General features: G+C 54.1%; 1 protein-coding gene across 2 annotated transcripts in view; it reads left to right on the top strand.

Moving 5' to 3' along the window:
* The first annotated feature begins 333 nt into the window (after positions 1-333).
* The window catches only part of KCNIP1 (potassium voltage-gated channel interacting protein 1), a 310,723-nt gene continuing 298,406 nt past the window's right edge, over positions 334-12,650 (top strand). Inside the window, exon 1 of one of the 2 annotated variants that reach the window (XM_045551194.1) lies at positions 334-805. In XM_045551194.1, the coding sequence (XP_045407150.1) occupies positions 718-805 (88 nt within the window). In that variant the 5' untranslated portion in view covers positions 334-717. The remainder of the gene's footprint in view (positions 806-12,650) is intronic. The other variant, XM_045551192.1, reaches the window with a different exon arrangement.

Genomic DNA, 12,650 nt, shown 5'->3' with positions numbered 1-12,650 from the left:
TCACTGGGCAGGCTGGGCGTGCTCTGTCTGTCTGTCCAGCATGCACAGGCTGCTCCCCGGGGGCTCCCCACTCAGCCCGGCTTCTCCGTGATGCAAACCAGGCCACTCCGAGGCCGCCTGCAAACTTTCCATTGAGTGCCGAGCTGCAGCTTCCTGCTCTGTGGGGAGTTCTCCCAGATCCTGATCAAGGCACTGAGAATTGATCTATTAGATTAACCAGGAAGGAAAGAGAGGGAGAGCGAGCGCGGGAGGCTGTGGGGCTGAGTGTTTTATGCATAGCAGTCCCCTCCCTTCTGACTCGAGTATTAATTGCTACATTACCGCTGCCATGTGAGAAAGACAGTCAGCAAAGCCTGGGAGGGCTCCAGCTCCTCCCTCCCTGCTCTGCTCGGCTTCACTCTCCTGCTAGGTCCCTCAGAGCGCGCTGTGCCCCGGCAGTGCTGTCCGGGCCCTGGCTTCCCCGGGTCTTCCCGCGGTGAGGACCTGAGTGGACAGCAGCAGGGGGTGGAGAGAGGGAGGGAGGCTTTGCCCTGCAGGCTCTCTGGATGCAGAAGCCAGACTCGCTGCAGAGGCAGCTGTGCTCTTCCCGGAGCCCAGCACCCGGGGTGCCTCCATCTCTCAGGGAGCACCCAGGCGGGCTCCGAGTTCCAGGGGCACGTGAGGTGGGGGCCATCCCTTCTGGGCGCTGACAGCAGAGCCTGCCTCCCCCCCGCCACCATGAGCGGCTGCTCCAAAAGATGCAAGCTGGGGTTCGTGAAATTTGCCCAGACCATCTTTAAGCTCATCACTGGGACCCTCAGCAAAGGTAGGGAAACTGGCCTTGACCTTTGTTTTCTGTCTTGATGTGGCCTGGAGGGTCACAGTGTCTCGGGGTGGCAAGCGTGGACATTCTGGTGCGCCCAGGTCTGGGGAGGCTGGGGAAATCGGTGGCTGGGATTTGAGGCTGCTGACAACCTGGGTCCTGGCTCTGAGCAGGTGGGCACGGGAGCTCAGGGAGCTCAGCCGGCTGTAATTGCCTGGAACTTTGGAAATGGAGTTGGTGGTGTGTGGCTGATTGGTTACAGGCAGGCAGAGGGACAGAACCCTTCCCAGAGCACTGGAAGCGGCTTAGCGTGACTGGAGTTTCAAGAAGTTATCCATGGAGTGTTGTGTTTTGTTGATAAAAGAGAGATTTGATGCAGTGGGTTGTGAGTAATTCTGCAGAGCAGAGACGCTTGAGGGGGCCGGCAGGAGGGGGCGACGGGGCCAGAAGCTGCTGTGCACCGGTGAATTCAGAATCCGGATCAGCTCTGCCTCTCGTGTGCCAGGAGCTTTCTTACATGCGGTTCCAGGGGCCCGTGCTTCTGGGATTTGTTCGTGGTGCTGCTTTCTTGGATGCCTGTCCCTCCACATCTCATGCCTACGTAGCTGTCTGTCTTTTCTGCCTCCCGAGAGCCGGGGTGGCAGGCAGTGTGCAGGGCCAGCTCTGCGGGCGGCCTGGAAGGTGGTTACTGACCAGAATCGGGGCTGCGTGTACACCATTCAGCCCCAGATGGGCCCACAGCCCGTTCCCCTGTAGGACGGGGCCGTCCCCATCCTGAGCCCCCTTCTGTGCTCTGTACCGGGGAGGGGGCAGTGCTCGGGGACACTCTGGCAAACTTTCTGGAGACCATTGTAAAGGGAAAGCAGCAGCATGATGTGGTTCCACTTGCTGAAAAAATGTCTTTAAATATTCATGGCCTGTTTCAGGAGGAGAGAGTCTTTGGGGGTGGGGGAGGCATTGCAGGCAGCAGGCAGGATATTCGGGGAAGGAGGCCCGCAAGCCCTTGGTCGGGAATTTGAACAATGGCAGTGAGAGGAGAGAAGGGCTGTGCGTGCCAGCCGCGCGGCGTGGCCCAGGTGCCCGGCTTCCCGCAGGGGCCAGCCTGGTGCAAACTGTGCGACATGGGCGGGGGCAGTGGTGAGATTTTACCTCCTTCCTCAGGCTTTTTCGACCTTCCCATTATTTCCCTGCTGCTCTTCTGAAATAGGGCACTGCCCCTCCAAGGCACCCAGTGGAGTGAGTGTCCCGTGTGGGGGTCAGGCTGCCCGGCGGGACTAGTGGGGGCTGGAAGTGGCGGTGAGGGCGTGTGGCAATGGCAGCTCTCAGTGGCTTTCCTTACTGCACAAAGAGAAAGCGGAGGAGTAGGAGGTTTGACAGAGTCCCCCCTATTCAATCCGCAGAGACAAACGGAGGGCTTTCTTCCGAATCACAGTCACCAGGGCCTCAGGGAGTGATGGCAGAGGGACAGCGTCCTGCCCCTGTCTCTTTTTCCCGGAAGTGCCGCAGAAAGAGCTCTGGCCAGACTTGGGAAACCTAGGCAAGCCATGCCTCTATGGGCCTCAGTTTCCTCATCTGTAAAATGAGCCCGTTACCCGCTGCCTGTCTACCTCCTGGCACTATTGCAAGGATCCGGGGGAGTCGGGACATGGAATCCGTTTATCGAGTGTGTGGCAGTGACCAGAGGTGAGGAGGGGTCTGGGTTGGGGGCCCTGGGTTTGCAGGACTAGGGTCAGAAGCTTTTTAATTTAGCCTCCTACAGGGGGTTCTGTACGCCCCAGGCAGCAGCACAAGGGGAGTGAGATCACAGGACATTATGTGGGACATTAAGGCAGCACGAGGGGTGAGTGTGAGAAAGTGAGTCAGTAAGGCAGAGAGAGTGTGTGCCCAGGGCTGTGTGTGTGTGAGAGAGAGAGAGAGACAGAGACTGAGACAGAGACAGAGACAGACAAAAAGAGGATAGTTGGCTGTTTGAATAAATGAGCATGAAGCTATTTTCTGCACATTTGTCTACACTCATTTTCTCAGCATTTATTCACCGAGCATCTACTCTGTGCCACGCTCATCCCAAGACACTGGACACATGGGTGACACAAGCCCCGCATCCAGAAACACGCAGTCTATTGGGGGCACAGACCTAACACACAGATACCCGTCGGACATCACACTGAGCACTGAGACGAGAGCCAACAAGTGCAAAGAAGACATTTCTGGGGCAGATAAAGGGGCTTCTCCAAAAAGTGGCCTCTAACCTGGGGCGGGGCGGAGAGGCAGGGCTGGGCAGGTGGGAGGAGGCTGGCGCTGGCAGAGGGAGGGCAGTGGAGTGTCGCCTCTGTAGAGAAACCAGCTCTGGCGGGTCAGGTTCTACTCAGGATCCCAGAGACTAAGACCCTTGTGACTCAGAAGGGGCTTGGGGGACAGCCCTGGGGACCCAGGGGCCACCAGCCTTCCTCTGACCTGCTTCAGTTCCACATTTTCTGCAGCTGGAGCGCAGGGAGGCAGCCTGCGGCAGGCACCAGGGCAGGATCGCATCTGAACGGTATCTGTGTCTTTGCTCAGCCCTGCGACGAGGACCAAGTGTTTACACAGCCCTGGCTCTGCGCCAGGCACGTGCTGGGAAACTGGTGTTCTGCCCAGCCTGGGTGTTTGCTAAATATTTGTTAAATAAATGAGGAGCGTGGGAGCAGGGCCGGGCCGGGAGCACGGTAGCTGAGGCAGGTCTTCAGAGAGTCCAGAGAAAAGCTCTCTAACGTATAGACCCCCCCTAGGTGGGTTTGGATTCAACCCTACATGGACACATTATGATTGCTTAACAATTGCTGGTTTTAATTGTGATTTTACTTATTCATTATTCATTGCACTGAGTTCTAGATTTGCAGAAATCCTCAGGAGAGGGACTTTTCTTTGTTCCTTTCAGAATTGAGGAATACAAAATGGCTATTGGACTAGGTACTCCTGTTGGTTCTGGGGGTAACAATGTTTCTTACCAGTCTTGGGAATACCTGAAGACCAAGGAAGGCCCAAGGCCACCGTCCCTGTCTTGCCATTCCTGACCCGTGGCCACTGGCCCCCTGTGCCAGCAGTCCCCTCCACATTGGTCTAAGGTGCCAGGTGGCCCTGGTTTCTCCTCAGTGCCCTGTTGCAGAGACGAGCTGCTCAGGCCCCCTGTTCACACATCTGTTCAACCTTGAGCTTTTCCTTCCCACCCCTGATCTGAATTTGCGATTGGTGTTCCTTTAGGAACATGTTTGCTAAAGCCTGTCTTCCCCACTAAACTTCAGCTCTACGACAGTGAGATCACGTGCATTTTTGCTCACCACGGCAGCCAGAGGTATGAGCGCAGTGCCCGGCATGGAGTAGCTGCTTCACTAACGGTGCTAAGTGACGAAACAGCCCTGCATGGCACAGACACCAGCCACTGGCCTGAGGTGATGCCTGGTGCAGCAGCTTTCCAGAAGGTACCACGCAGCAGCTGCCTGGGGCAAATGCTCTGTTCAGTTGCAGCAGCTAAGTCCACGTCCAGAGGGTGAGCCTCCCGCCACAGAAAGCATTCAAACTCTGCGTGAGCTTGCTTAGTGTCCAGGGAAGGGTGTTTAAATTGTTCCCGAGAGGGGAAGGTGGGTGGGCAGGCTTCTAGCTCCCCCAGTCTGTTTTGATTTGTTTTACATAATGGATTTTTCTCAAAGTTAAAGATTTGTTTTTTCATTTAAAAATTGCAAACCACAAATGCAGTAATAAGCACAATTGGTTACCAGACTGAGACATCCCTGGACTCTCCACACCGGTGGGAAGCCTCGGGCTGGGTGCCTCGCCGCTCTGGCCTCAGTTTCCTAATCTGTAAAATGGAACAGTAATACCCTCCTATGGGGATTAAAGGAGACTGTGAGAATAACGCTCCCTGCATCGTCAGTGCTCAGCAGGTTTGTGGCTGTGACTGCTGTCATTAGCGGGGGACTCCCTCTCGCTCACTGCTTGCTTCTTCAACACCAGGCACAGACCCTGAGTGTGGCAACTCAGGGTTGCTTTAGGAAAGCATATGGCCCTGTCACTCAGTTCCTGGAGGACTTAGACCATTCTCTTCCCTGCCTGGAAACATCTCCCTCACCCAATTCCTTGTTAGGAGTTAAAAGCCCGACTCCCAGGGCAGGCCCTTGCCTGCTGTGTAACTCAGGAGAAGCCCAGCTCCTGGCCCGATGCCTGGTTAGAGCGGGGTCTGGGAAGCCCACCTCTTCCTCTTTCTGCACAGCCAGCTCCCCAACCCCCTCATGGTTCCTGGGGGCCGCGGGAGGGAGCCGAAAGTTGTGCAGGTCCTTTCTGGCTGCAGGACGCATCTCCTTCTGCACACTGGGAACAAACGTTCCCCGAGGCCCAGACGATGAAGCCAAAGTAAGCAGGAGGGAAGGATCAATCCAGGGGAGCTTCTAGCATCCTGCAGGCCACCCATGGGGTGTGTGGGGGGGTGCAGATAAGATCAGATCTATCTCGAGGACAATGTCCTGGAGCCCCAACTCCCCCTCTCCGTGCATGTGAGGCAGGACCTGAGCTGCAGACCCCGGGGAGACATGCCGTTCCTCCTGCCTCCTCCCACTGCTGCTCGGGATCCCCAGGGGACTGACCTTGGGCCTGGGGACGGGCTGTGCCTTCAGGCAGTCCGGGCTGGAGTCCCAGTCCCGCTGTCTACCAGCTGTGTGAGGTTGAGTGAGTCCCACAGCCTCCTCAAGGCAAAGTCCCCGCTTTTAACTGGGAATAACAACAATATCAACTGCACAAGGTTGTTTTTTAATTTAATGAGGCTAATATAAGCAAAGGCCGGCAGCTAGCAGGGCAAGTGCCGACTCTGCTCTTGCTTCAATTTTGTGCCCTTGGCACCTGCCTTGCCTCCCCCCAGTCCCGAGGCTGGAAGTAAGGATTGCAGTCACCATTCTAGCAGGGAAGGAAGCCAGGGGCCCAGCAGGTGAGCGGCAGGACTGGGATTAGAACCCAAGTCCTGCTGGGGCCAAGACCAGACACGGTCGTCTGCACTCCCACGGCTGGAGATGTCCTGCCTGCGCGCTCCCCACCTTGTCACCAGCGGAGCCCCCCAGACTTCCACTAATTGCGTTGGCGGGTTCGTCCCAGCTGGGTCTCTTCAGAGCAGCCACCTGTCGTGCAAAGGGCTGTGACAAACCCATAAGGTGACATGGCCTGGTTAAGGCATCAGCTTTATGAGGAAAGGAAACCCTCCATAGGCCAAGGTCAAGAAGACAGCCACACCCGTGCTCCCCCAGTGTCACCCTCACTTCTCAGGTGTGCAGGGCCAGGGAAAATGCCAGACACCGAGTGGGCTCTGTGCCCATGAGGGATACCCCCACTGCTCCCCCTTCTTACAGGGCAAGTGTGAGAAGTAACCTTGTCCAGGGAAACACACAAGGTCTTGGACACAAAAGCAGTCTGGAATGAAGCATTGTGGCTGTTTGCTACAATTGTCTGGGAAAGCAATGGCCTTCACGCCGGGGACCTTCGGACCTGTGAGATGTTACAATGTCCTCTACCAAAAGGAGGATGCCACCTCTTCCCTGACAAGCTCAGCTGCCCCTTGCTGAGGGAAGAGAGAGTCCCCACCACCCATGTCCTGGCCAGGTCACTGTGCTGGCAGTGCCGGACCAGCAAGCCCCAGCGTGGGTCATGTTACGACAGCCCCACTGCCTGCATCCCTGGAACCTCTGCATGCCTGTGCCTGGCCACGGGCAGAAAGCTCCATCACCAGGGCTTCTGGGTCCATGCCTGCCTCTCCAGAGCCAAGCTGGAGCCTGCCAGGGTGGGGACCGTGCTGGCCTCAGCTTCCTGTGCCCAGTAGCCTTCGTCCCAGCCCACTGGTCTCCCTGCCCCTCCGTAGCAGGCCCAGAACTCCCTGGTCCATTTCAGCTGTCCAGGTGCTTTCTGGGGTCTGCACAGTCCCACAGCAGGAGGCAGAGAAGAAGGTGGGACCTCCCACCACCACCAAGCTGCTCCTCTCTGGGGCCTCCCGGCTTCTCTCCTAGATAACCCTGATACCACGCAGGAGTAATTTGTTCAGGGCTGCTTATCCTGGCACTGCTGCACAGACATCCTATTAACTTCAGGACCACGAGGGAGCAGCTAGTTTGTTCCAAATTAAAAGTGGCTGGAAATGGGCCCCTCTGGCAGGCGGGAGGGTACCATGGGCCTGGGTGGAGCACATCGACTCAGGTCTCGATCAGCCTTCTGAGGCCCGGAGGTCCCTTGCCATGCCACAGGGCCCCTCCTCATCCCCAGTCTGCTTGGGGTTACAGAATCTTCCCTGGGTTGCCTCTGTCACCAGACCCCAGTCCCAAGTCCCTGAGAGCTACTGCTTCCCAAGGGTGGAGGTCGTGACATGAAGTAGCTGTGGAAGGAAGTGAGGGGCAGGGAAAGAAAGCACTGCTCTGGAGCCAGACAGACCTGGGTTCAAATCCTGCCATTCCCCAGTGGGACAGCCTTGGGCCAGCCACTCCCCATCGTGAGTCTGTGTCCTCCCCTAAATGGGGCCAATATTGCCCAGCTCATGGGGCTACTGGAGAGTGAACGAGATGGTGCACATGGCAGGACAGTGTCTGGCACATGACAGCCGCCCAGTAAAGCCAGGCTCCCTGTCCTTCTCTTCTCATGTGACCTATCTTGGACTTACAGCCAGGAGAAGCAAGGCTGGGCTGAAAGAAGCCAGTCTCTGTGGGTCAAGTCCCTTCCCTGTTCCTACCTAGATGTCGACAAGTTCTGTAATTAAAACATTTGTCAACAACTGAAATTATCCTTTTTATATAGCTGTTTGTATGCTTATTGGCCATCCACTCCCGAGAGGACGGGAGCCCTGCAAAAGCACTTACCGTGTGGGAATCGCCCAAGTGCCTCGAGCACCTGCAACCGATGCATGTTGAATAAGTGATGAGTCCATGCTTCCCTGCCTAGCAACATCCAGCCCTGTGGCTGGAGTCCCTTCTCGAGGTCTGGTCTTTGTCGGGCTAGTTCTGGAGCCTTCCTACTCCCCATCTCCCTGTTCCGAATTTCTGTGCTGGAGTTTGGCATCAGTGACCAGCCAGAGTGATCTAGATGAGATGGGGGTCAGTGCAAGCAAGACCAAGGGCCTGGTCCCTGTTCCCATGCCGTCCTCCGTGCTCTGCCTGGGCACTGCCCCTCAGAGGCAGGCCCACACTGCCAGCCCACTGCAGCTGGCCAGGTGCTCAGGTCAGGTCGGGGCTCCTCCCCAGTGCCCATCTGCACCTCAGCCAGAAGGGCAGAGAGCTGGGGAGACGAGCTCCCAGGGAGAGGAGGCAGGGATGAGGGAATCGCAAGGGCCCCCCAGGCCAGCTGGAGGAAAGAGGGAAGCCATCTGCCACCACCAGTGACCCTCCCTGTACTGCTCACACACCTGCAGTCTAGGGGCAGAAGAAAGCCTTCCTCCTCTGTCCAGGTGAGGGTGGGAGGACCATGAACACAAAGCCAACCTTGGTCCTCTCTGGCTCAAGCCACCAAGATTCCATTCGGTGTTCTTCGAGGTACAAAGAATAACAGCTTTGGAGCCACACCTGGGTTTTAGTGCAAATCCTTACATTTAATTGCTGTCTTATTCCATGCAGGCTGCTATAACAACAGACTGCAGACTGGGTGGCTTATACACCAGAACTGTTTCTCACCATTCTGGAGACTGGAAGTCCGAGATTAGGTTGTCAGCCGGGTGGGGTTCTGGCGAGGGCCGTCTTCCTGGTTTATAGACAGCATCTTCTTGCTGTATCTTCACATGGAAGGAAGAAAATGAGCTAGCTCTCTGGCCCCTTCTTATAAGGGCATTAATCCTATTCAATAGGGCTCTACCTCCATGACTTAATAGCTTCGCAGGGGCCCCACCTCCAAATATTATCACATTGGGGGTTAGGCTTTCAACACACACATTTGAGAGGGACACACGCACATTCCGTCCATTGCACTGAGCAAATGGCTTCCCGTCTCTGGGCCTTGGTGTCTTCATCTCTAAAATGAGGGACCTGCTGATTTCAAAGGTACCTTTTAGCTTTGGAATTTTAAGAGTTAATAACAAGATTGCCTTAAATCTGATGTGTTCCACTGGTGGCACCTGCTGTGTGCCCAGCATTGCCTAAGCACTCTGCACCCACCTTTCTGTTTGATGTGCATGAGAACCCGAGAAGATGGAGAGCTCTGATTAACCCACTCGCAGACGTGAAGACTGAGCTTCAGAGAGGGGAAGGGCCCGTCTTGGAGTCACACAGCCAGCACGGAGCAGAGTGGGAATTGGAAGCCTGGGCTGTGTGTCTCCCAGTCCTGGCTTTTACCACCCTCCCCAGCACGCCCCCCATTACACGCCCTCCATTCCTAAAAATCAGGTCCAGGATAATACGCGGCAACACAGACAAAACTAATTCCTTCCCGGTTTGGCCAAGAGGCAACGTGCACTCTTGTTTCAGAAATCAAGGTTTCAGGGCTTCCATTCTGACTGAAGAAGCCCAGTTCAGGAGAAGGCCCTCTGGGACTTGAGCCCCCCAAGCCACAACCCAAAGCATCATCCACAGGTCACCGCGAGCTGGCCCGACAGCTGAGGCTGCGTGGAGGCAGTAGGAGAAAGGGAAACCCTGCCCAGCAAGCATTTCCAGTTGTATTTCTAGCTGGGCCAATTCTCATTTCTGGCTGGAAGCTAAAGAGAGGAGTGGGCAGAAGTCAGGTAGGGAGCTGTGATTTTGGAGGCTTGCATCTGAGAGGCTGGTGTTATCCTACTCCAATTTTCTTTCTGTAATCTTTTGATTAACCCTGGGCCAGCGTGGGTGACATTTTTCAAACCATCTGTGCTTGGCAGGCCAGGCCAAGCCCAGGCTTGCTGCTCAGTATCTGCAAACATCAGCTTGGAACCAGCTGTCACTTGCAGCCCAGGGTGTCTCTAAGCCACGAAGCATAGTGGATTGCAGAATGGCTCACATCCTCATGCTGATTAACTCTGCCCGTACCTCACGAGTCCAGAAACAGAGGCTGTCATTATGAACTCAACAGGAAATACAAGAGGAATAGCAATTGCCACCATCCATTGGGGGCCACTTATTTGCTAGGGGCTTTACAAGGATTCCTATAGACAATCCAGCCCTGTCTCTGTGAGGTACCTACTTTTGTTCCAAACTGGAGGCCTGGAGGGGTTGAATAATTTGCCAATGTCACAAAGCCAGCACTGTGACTTAAAAAGACCACGTGCAGTGCCAAATAACACTCCCCGTCAAATTCTTCAGCACTGTCACCCTCTGTTATGGACAGAAGGGTGTCCCCCTAAATTCCTGTGTTGAAGCCCTGACCCCCAATGTGACTGTGTTTGGAGATAAGGCCTTGAAGAAGGTAATTAAGGTTAAATGAGGTTAAGAGTGGGGCCCTTGATCCAACAGGACTGGTGTCCTTACGAGAACAGGAAGAGACACCAGAGTGCACACACAGAGGAAAGGCCACGTGAGGACATGCAGAGGAGTTGGCCACCTACAACCCTGGAAGAGAACCCTCCCCAGGCCTTGATCTTGGACTTCCAACTTGGACTTCCAGCATCCAGAACTGTGAGACATACATTTCTGCTTTTTAACCACCCGGTCTGTGGCATTCTGTCATGGCAGCCCAGGTGGACTAATATAGCCCCATAGATAACTCTTTGCATAGCACCCTTTTTCATATTTTTTATTTTAATAAATATATATTACCATTAAATTTACTATTTCAATCATTTTTGAATGGAAAGTTCAGTGGCATTAAGTATATTCACATGTTGTACAACCGTCACCACCATCCATATCCACCATCCATTTCATCGTGCAAAACTGAAACTCTGCACCCACGAAACACTAACTCCCCATTCCCCTACCCCAGCCCCTGGAAGCCACTGTTCTACTTTACGTCTCCATGAATTTGACTATTCTGGGTACCTCATACAAGTGTCATCATGAGCACTGTTTGTCCTGGCTTATCTCACTTGTCACGATGTCCTCAAGGTGCATCCATGTTGCAGCATGTGTCAGAATTCCCTTCCTGTTTACGGCTGAACAACGTGCCATTGTATGTGTAGACCACAATGTGTTTATTTATTCAACCAGACATGGGTCATTCACATATTTTTAAAATACAAAACGGATCATATAATCCTCTTGCTGAAAACTGTGTCCAATGGTTTCTTGACACATTTAGAGTCAAATGCAGACACGACTTGGTGGCCTACGGGCTTTGCAGGATCTGTGGTCCGCATTTCTGTCCCTCTCCTCTTGTCTCCCTCTCTTCTATCCTGCCCAGGTGACCTACCCCCCGATACCAGGCCACGTTGCTCTTGCTGGACACTCAGCTCCTCAACCTCAGGGTCCTCGCAGTCACTGCTCCCTCGGTCTAGGCGCTGGACACTGTCCACCCAGTCTCCCCTGGCGCTCTCGCCACCTCCACTCACATCTCCTCCTCCTCACTCCCCCACACCTCCTGTTTCCCTGCGTAGCACGTGCTGCTGCTGCAGCTGCAGTGCACATTTCTTACCTGGTTTGGGTTTTTTAAATTTTTATTGAAATTGTCTATATTTGAGGTGTACGGAGTGATTACTACAGTCACGCTAATGAACATGTCCATCTCTCCTCATAGCTACCTTGGTGTGTATGGTGACTACACTTGAGATCTACTCTCTTAGCAAATTTCAAGCATACAAGACAGTCTTATTAGCTATGGTTCCCCGTGCTGTACATTAGATCTCTAGAATTTGTTCATTCCCCATAACCGAAACTCCAGGCCTTTTGAACAACATCTCCCTATTATTCACTTTCTTATGATCTGGCTCATTCACTAAGAGTCCAGCTCTGGGAGAGGGTAGGGACTTTGTCCTGGCCATTGCTACTTTCCCAGCACAGGGCCTGGCACATAGTAAGCTCTTAGTGGGAGCTGAGAGGTCAAATCAGCAGATGAGAAGCCCAAGCAAAGCCACCAGCAAACCAGTGGCAAAACTGGCCCTTGAATCTGGGTCTCTGGATCTTCTTTCCCTTCCCTACAGCCTCAGACCTGCATGTCCTTTGCAGTCCCTGGTTCTGTATCCTGCCTTCCCAGGTCCATCTGTCCATCCACGCTTACCCTTGCCAAGGCCTTTGCTGTCCCTGCCTCCAGAATATGAGGGTTTAAACCAGTTATCTTGCTCCCTGGGCCACCCTCTTAACACCTCAGTCATTGCAACTAGTAGCTAACCTTTGATTTGTTCTCACCATGGAAAGAGGGGACTCTGCCACTGGGAAAGGACCAGCAATGGTTCTGCTCTATTCAGTGGGGACACTCCTCTGTGAGGGTGGGAAGTGAGCAGCCAGCCACCAGCCATAGCCTCTGGGGGATACGGATGCAGCTCGTCCCCTGCCTGTCTTCCCCTCCAGAGTTTGATAATTCAGGACCCTCTGGGAATACAATTTTTGGAGCTCATCACACACCAAATCCAATACCACCATTTACAAGTTGTATGACCTTGGGAAGTTCAAGGAGGTCACTCCTTTGAACCTTGCTTTCTCATTTGTAAAAGGGGTACAATAATGCCCATATCTCAGGTTTGATAAAGTAATGCCATTTGAAGTGTTTAGTGCAGTGCTTGTGTATACTAAGGATTCAACAAATGGTGGGGTGTTTTTGCTTTTACTTATTGCTGTTGATAAGGATGGAGTTTAAATCTCTTCTCACTGCATCCCAGTTAACCCAGGGACCTCCTGGGGTCAGGAATTGGCTGGTTGACTAAAATCACCCATGTGGCACTCATCCTGCGCATGAGGTTCTGTGAGCAGCAGACAGGTGTGGTATTGGACAGAAGAAGACCAGTCTCTGTTGACAGGAGGAG

This window comes from Lemur catta, chromosome 5 (genome assembly GCF_020740605.2).
Source record: "Lemur catta isolate mLemCat1 chromosome 5, mLemCat1.pri, whole genome shotgun sequence".
In the NCBI taxonomy this organism is placed as follows: Eukaryota; Metazoa; Chordata; class Mammalia; order Primates; family Lemuridae; genus Lemur; species Lemur catta.
This window is presented reverse-complemented; position numbering and strand designations above follow the sequence as displayed.